The sequence below is a fragment of the Calliphora vicina genome, chromosome 5, assembly GCF_958450345.1.
Source record: "Calliphora vicina chromosome 5, idCalVici1.1, whole genome shotgun sequence".
Taxonomy (NCBI): domain Eukaryota; kingdom Metazoa; phylum Arthropoda; class Insecta; order Diptera; family Calliphoridae; genus Calliphora; species Calliphora vicina.
Genome location: NC_088784.1, coordinates 23,542,608 through 23,555,402, shown reverse-complemented (window position 1 = coordinate 23,555,402; position 12,795 = coordinate 23,542,608). Strand labels below are relative to the sequence as shown.

Genomic DNA, 12,795 nt, shown 5'->3' with positions numbered 1-12,795 from the left:
AAAAACCCAAGCATAATTGACGAACATAAACAACTGAATTGATCTTAAACTTAAACTAATAAGTTAGTAAAGTCCCCTCGATTATTAGACTACATGCTTTTTTTTTTGAACAACTGATAAGCCTCAAAAAACTAATCCAAGCAAATACTATAAAACCTTAGATTAATCTTCAAACAGGCAACAATTACATTTTGACTATATACTCATAAAGTTCTTACTTAGTTTCGACTAGCAAAGATTTTTTAAATCAAAATGAAATTCTATATTTTAACTATCGTATCAGTAGCTCTCATGGCAGCATTAAATGAAGCTTATCCTCAACAAGTCTACTATCAGAAACTGCCCTACTATCCTCCACCTACTGAACCACCACGCATTATGCGTGCACGCCGAGCAGTATTGGGAGGTGAGATATCAACCAATCCAGCTGGCGGCAATAATGCCAAAGTAGACTTGGTATAGGCACTCCCGAACACAATATTGTTGCTCAGGCTTTTGCAGCGGGTAATACCAAAGGAGGACCGGTAGCTACTGGAGGCACTTTGGCTTATAATAAGTAAGTTTTAATTTAAATAAATTTATTTGAAAAATTTAATAATTAAAAATATTATTTTTCTAAATATTCTAGCAATGGTTTAGGTGCCGCTATTACCAAAGAACATATACCCGATGTTCGTGATTCATTGACCAAGAGTCTTAAAGCTGACATATTCAATGATGGCCAACATAAAGTCAGTGTGAAAGCTTTTCAATCCGATAACACTTTGGCCAATGGCTACAAATTCGAACGTAATGGCCATGGTTTGGACTATTCGAATATTAATGGTCATGCAGCCAGTCTTAGTGAAATTAAGATACCCGATTTTGGCCGCCAAATAGAATTGGCTGGTAAAGCTAATCTGTGGTCATCTCAGGATCGTAATACACGCTTGGATTTATCGAGTACAGCCTCAAAATGGATTAGTGGTCCTTTAAGTGGCCAGAAGGATTTCGGAGCTGGTTTGGGTTTAACTCATATGTTTGGTTAAGATGAATATTATTGAAGTAGAGTTATTGATATGTGATATACTTTAGATTTAAATCAAAATGTAAAAGTTAGCAAAATTAAATAATTTGTTAAATATTAAACTCAAAACAAGTCTTTTGTAAATAAATTTTAGAAAATTCTTCCCAAAAAATCGTTTAAATTTAACCAGCAAATAGTTTAGTTTGTGTGTGAATACAAACTAACTATTTGTCTCTGAAAGAAAGAAAAATCCTAATTGCCTACAATTCAAAAACATTTTAACACACTTTTCCTTTGCCCACATCCACTTGTTGCTGCCATTTTTGTTTGTGAGTGCCTCTTTGTTCATCCGCCCTTAAAAGTACTTGTAATTCCAATAGCAGTTGATCCCTTTTTTTTCAAATTATTACAATATCCTAAGGTCTTATGTCAATCTTTATAATAGACTGACACATTTCCGCTTGTTGTGTCAGTCTCATCAAAAACTAGTTGAAGAAAAGTACAATGATGTTTTATGCCACACAATAAAACACGGAAGTGCGCTGTAACTAAAAAACAAAAAAGCTCATTTTAGTATTAAGTATTTAAGAAATGAACAAGATTTTCAGAATTTATTGACTTCATATGGAATTATTGTTGTTATTTTGTGGTTGTTTCTTGTGGTTCTTATACTTTAAATTATACATCAATCAAACATCGTTTCATACTTTAAATTAGGTTTTAATCAAACATCCTTTTATACTTTAAATTAGGCTTTAAACAAACATAATTTTATACTTTAAACTAGGCTTCAATCGTAGTTAATTTTATATTTTAAATTCGGCTTCAATCAAACATCCTTTTATACTTTAAATTAAGCTTCAATCGTAGTTCATTTTATACTTTAAATTAGGCTTCAATCCAACATCCTTTTGTCATTTCGATTTGGCGTCGATCGTAGTTCATTTTATACTTTTAATTAGGCTTCAATCAAACATCCTTTTATAGTTTAAATTAGGCTTCAATCAGACATCATTTTATACTTTAAATGAGGTGTCACTCGTAGTTCATTTTATACTTTAAATTAGGATGCAAGCAAACACCCTTTTATACCTTAAATTAAGCTTCAATCGTAGTTTATTTTATACTTTAAATTAGGCTTTAATCTAACATCGTTTTATACTTTAAATTAGGCTTCAATCAAACATTCTTTTATACTTTAAATTAGGCTTCAATCCAACATGCTTTTATACTTTAAATTAGGCTTCAATCCAACATCCTCGTATACTTTAAATTAGGATTCAGTCAAACATCATTTTATACTTTAAATTAAGCTTCTGTCAAACATCCTTTTATACGTTAAATTGGACATCAATCAAACATTGTTTTATACTTTAAATTAGGTTTTAATCAAACATCCTTTTATACTTTAAATTAGCCTTCAGTCGTAGTTCATTTTATACTTTAAATTGTACATCAATCAAACATCGTTTTATACTTTAAATTAGGCTTTAATCAAACATCCTTTTATACTTTAAAATAGGCTTCAATCGTAGTTCATTTTATATTTTAAATTCAGCTTCAATCAAACGTCATTTTATACTTTAAATTAGGCTTCAATCAAACATCCTTTTATAGTTTAAATTAGACTTCAATCAGACATCCTTTTATACTTTAACTCAGGCTTAAATCGTAGTTCATTTTATAATTTAAATTTGGATTCAAGCAAACATCCTTTTAGACTTTAAATTAAGCTAAATTCATAGTTCATTTTATACTTTAAATTAGACTTCAATCAGACATCATTTTATACTTTAAATTAGGCTTCACTCGTAGTTCACTTTATACTTTAAATTAGCCATCAATCAAACATCTTTTTATACTTTAAATTAGGCTTCAATCGTAGTTCGCTTTATACTTTAATTAAGACTTCAATCAAACATCCATTTATACTTTAAATTAGGCTTTAATCAAGCATAATTTTATTTTAAATTAGGCTTCAATCGTAGTTTATTTTATACTTCAAATTAAACTTCAATCGTAAGTCATTTTATACTTTAAATTAGGCTTCAATCAAACACCCTCTTATACTTTAAATTAGTCTTCAATCTTTGTTCGTTTTATACTTTAAATTACGCTTCAATCAAACATAATTTTTTACTTTAAATTGTGCTTCAATCGTAGTTCAGTTTATACTTTAAGTTAGGCTTCAATCAAACATCATTTTATACTTTAAATTAGTCTTTAATCAAACATCCTTTTATACTTTAAATTAGGCTGCAATCAAACATCATTTTATACTTTAAATTAGGCTTCAAACAACCTTTTATACTTTAAATTAGGCTGCAATCAAACATCATTTTATACTTTAAATCAGGCTTCAATCTTAGTTAATTTTATACTTTAAATTAGGGTTAATTTTATACTTTAAATTAGGCTTCAATCGTAAATATTTTTTTTTAAAAAAAATCCTTTTATAGTTTTATTATGAATGCGAACCAGATTGGCTAATATTATTATAAAAATATAAGTAAATAACTATATCTATTAATAAATAGTTTCCTTCCTATAAATATGTATAAAATACTTGTCTGACATTTAATACCATTTTCCTTTCAACTAAAGCCCCCACAAAAACCTGCTTAAATTGCTTCCTACTCTTCCTTTTTCATCATTTGCTCTCGGTCTCTCTCTCTCAATAACTGTTAAATTTATAAACAATGTAAAATTCCTCAACAACAACTAACAGGTAATTTCAAGGGGATGTTTTTTATTAAGTCAAATAGTTTAAAAATTGCAAATGAAATAAAAAAAAAGACTTGAAAATAAAAAGCTTTAAGTTTAGAGGAAAATGTCATTGTTAAAGAAAAGCTAAGAAAATCTATTCAGTCTGGTGTTACGCGTTGGAAACTTAAAATAAACCACGGAAAATCGATTATAAACCATTATAAACCAAATCAGACAAAGAGAATTTAAATGAGAACTTCAAGTGGAAAATAGATATTTTAAAACAAGATAAATACAATTTATTTAATTGAAAAAGGTAATTTTAAAATAAAAATTCAACGAAATTAATAAGCAAACTAAAAATTAATAAAAAACTTGAGAATGAAATTACTCACCTTAAGGATAAGAAAATGATATGAATGAAAAATCGAATATTTTCAAGTTATAAGTGTATGTGTGGCCTTCAAGTAACAAAAAATGTATATGTGTGTAATAGTTTGAGTGTGTAGAAAAAATTTAAAAAAATTATGGTTTCTAAAACTAAAATATTTTCGATTAATTGTTTTAAATTTAAAAACTTAAGCAATATTTGATTTTATTTGAAAAATTTCTATTTATAACCTTGAATTTATCTTAGATTTTTTTTATGCAACGAAACGAAAGAAAGAAGCTGAAGTGAGTATACCTACAAAAATCTATACGAATTTTGACAGTTGACAAGTGCTGCAAAAATGTGTGTTAAATTCTACCCACACACATACATATACACACACTAACTCACTCACACTATGCCAGATTATGTAAAACGTTTAAAGCTTTAATTCCCTACAATATGTTTAGAGACAATTGTAAATCTTTTTATGGGGTTTTATTATTATTTTTGGGAGACAAAAACTCATTCGGGAATTATAACTAATTGTTTGCGATTTACTTTTTTTGAGATGACACACAAATGATGATAAATTATAGACTGCAACAGACATAGGTTAAGTTGAATAAATTTTCAATCTCCCAAATTATTTATATAGCTTTCTCTAATTCAATCTCTGGATTTATACGATTTGAACGTGTAAAGATTTTCATATTTATTTGACACTGATGTTAACAACAACTGTACACCACTGTATTAATTATATTGTAAAAAAGCATTTGGGAATTACAATTACAATTGAAGGAAAATTTTAAGTTTTAAAGGGAACTAGGATTGAAGCAAATTTTAAAGTATAAAAGGAACTGCGATTAAAACCATATTTAAAGTATAAAAGGAACAAGAATAAAAGGAACTGCGATTGAAGCAAAATTTAAAGTATAAAAGGAACTACGATTTAAGCAAAATTTAAAGTATAAAAGGAACTGCGATTGAAGCAAAATTTAGAGTATAAAAGGAACAACGATTAAAGCTAAATTTGAAGAATAAAAGGAACTGTGATTGAAGCAAAATTTAGAGTATAAAAGGAACAACGATTAAAGCTAAATTTGAAGAATAAAAAGAACTACGATTGAAGCAAAACTTAAAGTATAAAAGGAACTGCGTTTGATGCAAAATTTAAAGTATAAAAGGAACTGCGAGTGAAGCAATATTTAAAGTATAAAAGGAACTGCGGTTGAGGCAAAATTTAGAGTATAAAAGAAACAACGATTAAAGCTAAATTTGAAGAATATAAAGAATTACTATTGAAGCAAAATTTAAATTATAAAAGGAACTGTGATTGATGTAAAATTTAGAGTATAAAAGGAACAACGATTAAAGCTATATTTGAAGAATAAAAAGAACTACGATTGAAGCAAAATTTAAAGTATAAAAGGAACTGCGATTGAAGCAAAATTTAGAGTATAAAAGGAACAAGATTAAAGCTAAATTTGAAGAATAAAAAGAACTACGATTGAAGCAAAATTTAAAGTATAAAAGGAACTGCGATTGATGCAAAATTAAAAGAATAAAAGCAAAATTTTGAGTATAAAAGGAACTGCGAGTGAAGCAATATTTAAAGTATAAAAGGAACTGCGATTGAGGCGAATGAAACAATGTTTAAAGTATAAAAGGAACTGCGATTGAAGCGAAATTTAAAGTATAAAAGGAACTGCGATTGAAGCAAAATTTAGAGTATAAAAGGAACAACGATTAAAGCTAAATTTGAAGAATAAAAAGAACTACGATTGAAGCTAAATTTAAAGTATAAAAGGAACTGCGTTTGATGCAAAATTTAAAGTATAAAAGGAACTGCGAGTGAAGCAATATTTAAAGTATAAAAGGAACTGCGGTTGAGGCAAAATTTAGAGTATAAAAGAAACAACGATTAAAGCTAAATTTGAAGAATATAAAGAATTACGATTGAAGCAAAATTTAAATTATAAAAGGAACTGTGATTGATGCAAAATTTAAAGTATAAAAGGAACTGCGGTTGAGGTAAAATTTAGTGTATAAAAAGAACAACGATTGAAGCAAAATTTAATGAATAAAATGAACTAAGTTTAAAGAACAAAAGGATCAAGGAGTTTTAAAAGGAACTACGATTGAAGCAAAATTTTAAGTATAAAAGGAACTACGATTGAAGCAAAATTTAATGAATAAAAGGAACTAAGACAATTGAAGTAAAATTTTAAGAATAAAAAGAATTACAATTGAAGCAAAATTAAATGAATAAAAAGAACTAAGATTGAAGAAAATTTTTAAAGAACGAAAGGTTCAAGGATTAAATCCTAAATTGATGTATAAAATGAACTACGATTGAAGCCTAATGTAAAGTATATAAGGAATAACGATTAAATCCTAGTTTAAAGTATAAAGTTAACTAGGATTGAAGCCTAATTTAAAGTAAAAATAAACTCCGATAAACTACAATAGAATCAAAATTTGAATAATTAATCAAATATCGCTACAATAGTTTTATAGCCCATAATAACTCACCCTTTCTTAATTAATATTTCGTGTATCGTGGTCAAAATTTATTAAAATTATTTAGTTTTTACGGCATTTGCTATTTTATCTTGCATTTTGAAATGTTTGCTAGACTTGCAGAGGTTTTTATCAAGCTCGAGATCGTTATATTTTTTTTTCGCTTGGACCAGCACTCAGGTGATCACCCCTACTCATGCAATGCATTGTGTTGGAACTAGGAAAATAGGTGATGGGAAGGAGGATAGAGGGAGTAGTGTTTGTGGACATTTGATTTGAATTTTAATACATTGAAAGGGACAGGAAATACTTCGACAGGAAGCTTATTCCACATACGGACGGTACGGCTAAAAAAAGAATTTTCTCTGTAGTGTGTTGTGGGATCCACTGACCAACCGACCACGAATGGATGAGCCCCCGCTGATGAACACGTATTTCGTAAGAAACTACGAAGTTCCCTACGAGTTCAATAATTTCATCAGAACACATTCCATTGTAGTATCGATAGAATAGTGAAACACAACCCACATTGCGATGATGCTCCAGAGAATCAATAGAGCTGGATACCCTACTGTCGCCGATAAGCACCTTCGCCCACTCCTATACGCGGTCGAGTAACTCCAAAATAGACTTCGAAGCACCGGCCCATGCATGAGAGTTGTATTCCATTTTGGGTCGGATATAAGTGGTGTAAATAGTAAGAAGATCAGATGAAGTGAAGTATTTCTTACACCGTCTTAGAAAACCGAGACACTTGAATGCTTCTTTCGACACTTGATAAATATGTTTTGTCCAGCGAACATCACACTGAATTCTCATGCCTAGAACATCGATAACTTCTGATTCCTTAATATTTACACCACTCATAGAAACAGATGAAGCAACATTATATGTCGTGCGTTTGTGTGTTAACATACAACATTGAGTCTTACGTGCATTAAAATCGACTCGCGTTAGTTTCGAATATTCTGCTAAATGAGGATCGCTTTTGAAACTTCCTTTGTAAAGTCCACGTGAATCTAGCAAAATGTACTTATTCATCGATTATTGGATATGTTTTGTCGATTTGATTATTACTAAGTTTTATAAATGTTTCTAAAACGGATACTACAAGCTATAGAAGATATTCCAGGGTATTTACCAAGAACCTTCATACCGAAGATAAAGAATAGAAATGTCGAAAATAAACTTTAAATTTTTACGCAAAATACTTGATCATATTTATAATATCTGCCGCCCTCCTCTGGTCTTAAAGTTATATTTACAGTATCATTGTTTAACAACAGAAACGCGTCAAATCAGCGGTATTGTTCTTCAGCTGAGTGAGCAATAAACAGTGTCGGCTACACGAGAGTAAAATACTTGATCAAGTCCAGAAGTTAGTGAAAGGAATACTAGATCTAAGCTGTTGCACTCATATGTATATCCAATTCGATCACAAAGTCTGGTACTCGATGTCTCGATGTTTGGAAATCTGTATCTCGATAAATGAAGAACCGAGCATTCATTCTTCCCAACGGTATTGCGACTAGAGTTTTTCTTTTCCCGCACTTTTTCATTTCCCGGGAAATCGGGATTCATTTTGAAATTCACGCTTCCCGTGAAAAATTCTAATTGCGACAGATACTTCATCTGAGACATTTAAAGTGGATCCTTCTCTACCCATCTAGACTGCCTTTTCATTACCGTAGTAGTACCTATTCACAGGGACCCAAACTAGCATCATTTCAGATAGACGACCTAGCCTTTACAGTTCTTCCATACACTGTCTGAGCTGTCTTAGTTTAGAACTTGCATTTTATCAGAAAGGGGAGCAAATTCGGTATCTCAGCATGACAGCCAGCTTCCAGAGGCAGATAGATAGATGCACTGCAGACGGAAATATACATTATCTGAAGATCTTTAGATGTTAGGTACAAAAAGATCATAGTTATGAAGGAAATTGGATATAAAAGAATAAATATACTATCAAATAACCCCCTCCCCCTTACGTTTCAGCCAGTAGTTTCTTATTCTTAATTAAAGATTCGATTGAAGACACTGGCACTTTAATTTTACATAAGTTAAACAACATTGAAATTTTATTCTTTCTCATTAGATGCTAGTTAAATTCGATATGGCCATAGAGAAATCCAGAAATGTGTCAAAGAACCATTCAACAAAATCTCAAAACCCAATGATATAACTGAGGTTCAATGTATCCTGTCTCAGTAATTTGTTCCTTTCCCTTAATCAAAGATACTACTGTCGAACAGTAGCCAACACAATAATGTTTCGGACAAATTTCCCTATAATAAGACCTTAGTTCTTATATTTAAGCCCATTAAAGATACTACTGTCCAACAGTAGCCAACAAAATAAGGTTTTGGAAAAATAAGTCCTTTTATTTAAGCCCAATAGAAATTACGAAAGGGTTAACTGTCAAAGGAGCCGTCACTTTTTGACATTTGTGATCAGCATACTCTGGCAAATCATCAGGTATAGATTGGCGCTTGAACAACGCTACTAAATTGTCCAAATTTACTTTGAAAATCAGTCATCGATTCGGGCAACTTATAGACGACTGTTATATCAGAAAATTGTGTTCAGCGATGAGGCTCATGAAGCCAGAGCTCGCGTTACGGTCAATGGAGATCGTTTTGAAATAAGAAATCTCTGAACTATACTAAAACTCAAATATCCCGGACATTTTAAACCCTTTTAAACGCTATTAATATTTATTTCTTCCTTACTTTCTTTTCAGATTCCTCTTACAACAAAAGAAAAAAAAACAAATTACATCGAAATTTCGCAAGTCTGTAAAACCGTTCTACCAGAAATCATTTACATTACAACTTCTTCAAAATGAGTCAATTTGGAGGAGGTGCAAATCCCTTTGGGGCACCCTCGGGGATGGGTGGCGGTAATCCCTATGAACAGCAACAACAGCCCAGCTATAGTTACGATCAAACCGCAAGTTATGGACAAGATGCCAGTTATGGGCAAGATACAAGCTATGGACAAGATGCTGGTTATGCTCAAAGTACAGGTGGCATGCCAGGACAGCAGCCCTTTGTAGCCAGACCTCGGGTAGATGTGGATGCTGAGGGAGAAGTTGATCCAACACTGTAAGTTATTGAAAAGCAAAATTAACTTTGGGTTTTTTATTTCATAGTTCGTTATTTTCAGTTACCCCGAACCCAAGGAGGGTACCCACAAAATTCGTGGCCATTCGGATATTATTGAAATGCTATTCGGCCCCACCGAATACGAATTAATACCCGTTAAGGGTTTTTATTTTTTCTTTTATGCCGCCTTTGGTTCTCTGTTTCCCTTGATGGGTGTTTATTTCAAACAAATGGGCATGAATCCCGGCCAGTGTGGCATACTTATAGGCATGCGTCCATTTGTGGAATTTTTATCGGCTCCCTTTTGGGGTTCCTATGCGGATAGGTGGGTTTTAATTATAAAGAAACATTTATGTATTTATAAGCCTATAATAATTTTGTTATTAATTTATAGATGCCGTCGCGGTAAAGTTTTATTGTTGGGCTCTTTAGCTTGCTGGGTTTTGTTTACCATACCTTTGAGCTTTATCAAGCCGGAACCGGTGAAATGTTTAGAGCGCAACCAAACAGATTTCGTGTTAACATATACGCGCACCAAACGTGATTTGTCTGCATTTAATTCATCCGAATTGAAGGACGATAGTGGAGAAGTTTTAGATAATCACGCTGCCCTTGTTGGTTTAAATAGCATGCCTGCTAATGAAGTCGCTGAAGAGTCGCATAGAAGGTGAGTTGGCACCTTTTAAAATGGAATTAGGTTTCCTTTACCGTTTAATTGAGTCATATTTTTCTGTTAAATCTTTTTCAGACGCAAACGCTCCTTTATACCTCATATTGATGCTGGTATCTCCCCCATACACATTAATTTCGTTAGCAATTATGATGAGAAACAACACAGTGACTATGTAACTCCCATATTTTCCAGTATGGTCTATAGGACACCGGTAAGTTTACATTGTTTTGAATCTTTAGATCCCTCTTAATAATGATTTAAATTTGTAACCCTTTTAGGACATCCAAAAAGCTTTCTTCCTTTTGCTATTGGTCATTTTAATTGGAGAATTTTTCAGTGCCCCTGCTGTAACCCTGGCCGACTCGGCCGTTATAACTCTTCTGGGAGACGATGCGGATAAATATGGCCACCAACGTATGTTCGGCTCATTGGGCTGGGGTATTTCTATGTTTGTTGTGGGCATTGTTTTGGATCATTCCACCTCGTTCTCTCATCATCCCTGCGGTGCTGGTCATATGGAGAAGAACTATAATGTGTGTTTTGCCATATTCACGGTTCTCATGACGGGCGCTATAATCTGCGCTTCCAAAATTACCTTTAAATATGAGCCCATTGAATTGGAAACCCAAAATCCAGAGGATGTTATTGATCCCAATAAGAAGGCCGAGGAGGAGTCTATGAATCAGTTGGCGGCACAACTAAATTTGCCTTCATTAGCTGTGGGTGCTGGATCTACGGGTCCCACTACCGCCAGCGGTGGTTTCTTAGGTGGAGGCACTGGTGGACCTAAACCTCAAATTGGTGCCGAATCGAAATTGTTTGCTCAAACCACCAAGGAATTACCCGAATGGATGACAGTGTTTACTTATTTCAAGGACATAAAGACAGCCTCATTCTTATTTGTTGCCTGGTATATGGGCTTTGGCATTGGCTTGATATTCACTTTCTTGTTCTGGCATTTGCAAGACTTTGGCGGTACTCCCACATTGTTTGGCGTGGCCTCGGTCATCAATCATGTTTCGGAAATTTTCGCCTATTTCTTTAGTTTCCGTTTAATCACCCAAATTGGTCATGTGAAGGTGTTGTGTTTGGGTTTGATGGGCAATGTATTGCGTTTCCTGTATATATCCTACATAAGTAATCCCTGGATGGTGTTGCCTTTTGAATTGATGCAGGGTATAACTCATGCTGCCGTTTGGGCTGCCTCCTGTTCGTATATAGCTCATAATACACCCAAGCATTTGAGAGCCTCGGCTCAGGGCGTTTTACAGGGCATACATCATGGTTTGGGACGTGGATGTGGTGCGATTATTGGTGGTATGTTTGTGACATACTATGGCACCACGAATACCTTCCGTTGGTATGGCATCTGCTGTCTGTTTGTGTTGGGTCTGTTTATATTCGTGAACTTTTATCGCAAGGAGCAAGGTTTTATCTCGGATATACCCGTAACAGAAGATCCTCATCAGGTAAGTGAATTTAGTAATAAGGAAATGATTTGATAAATTAATATTTTGATGAAATTTTTAGGTGGCTGAAGAGACCTCCCATTTGGCTCCTCATGGTGTGCCCAGTAATCCTATACCTCGCGCTTTGTCCAATACGCGACTCAATGAAATGAATCCCAATGGCGGCACTGGCAATACATATGGTACTTATCAGACCAGTGGTGGTAATCTGGATATACCCGGTGCCAGTAATCCATTTGGTACCCAATAAGAGTATTAAACAGGTAATCTTTAGTTCAGGCTCATTTTTTTTTGATCTTTTATAAAATGACTTTGTTTTGGAAACAAAAATTAAGAAAGCATTTACCATGTTTTTGGAAAAATGTTTGATTTAGAAGATGTCTGTGAAAAAATTTATAGATATTCTTAATAATTTAATTCTTTGGAAATAAAGAAGTGTTTAATTCGTGACGAAGAGAGCTTTGAATTCAATTTGAGCTTAATTCACTAAAATCTTAATTTGGCATTAACAAATGTCTGCTATTCATTCCATAAATCCATTCCCAATATCTAAATCTTTAGCTTCATTCAAAGGCTTTTATTTAAATACAATTCATTCAACCTTGAATTAGTTCATAATGGAATTAATTCATAACAGAATTGATTCATGCTTTAAAGGATTAAATGTTTGTTAATTCAAATCGAATACATCATAATGGATTCATTAATGGAATGGTTAAGAGATATAATTTATTTTGAATTCGAAAATTGTATTAAGAATTAATTCTATCGAATTGTTTCCCTGACATCATCTTTACAAAAATTCTTCCAATTTTGTATTTAAACCGTTAAACTCAAGTATGATAGTTTTCAACTGATATTAAAAGTTATTAGCCTAGGCTGTTTTTTTTTAAAACTCTAGAGCAAATTTACAAGAAAAAGGTACAAAGCTTAAAAGC

General features: G+C 32.5%; 1 protein-coding gene and 1 pseudogene across 1 annotated transcript; both read left to right on the top strand.

Annotated features, from left to right (window-relative positions):
* Positions 1–203: 203 nt before the first annotated feature.
* Positions 204–1,079, top strand: LOC135961984 (attacin-C-like; annotated as a pseudogene).
* Positions 1,080–9,452: 8,373 nt separating this feature from the next.
* On the top strand, positions 9,453–12,134 carry jef (major facilitator superfamily domain-containing protein 6 jef). The gene is made up of 6 exons (XM_065512379.1): positions 9,453–9,715; positions 9,777–10,040; positions 10,110–10,382; positions 10,464–10,599; positions 10,667–11,857; positions 11,919–12,134. The coding sequence occupies exons 1-6, from the start codon at positions 9,453–9,455 to the stop codon at positions 12,105–12,107; spliced, it is 2,316 nt and encodes a 771-aa protein (XP_065368451.1). The 3' UTR covers positions 12,108–12,134.
* The last annotated feature ends 661 nt before the right edge of the window (positions 12,135–12,795 follow it).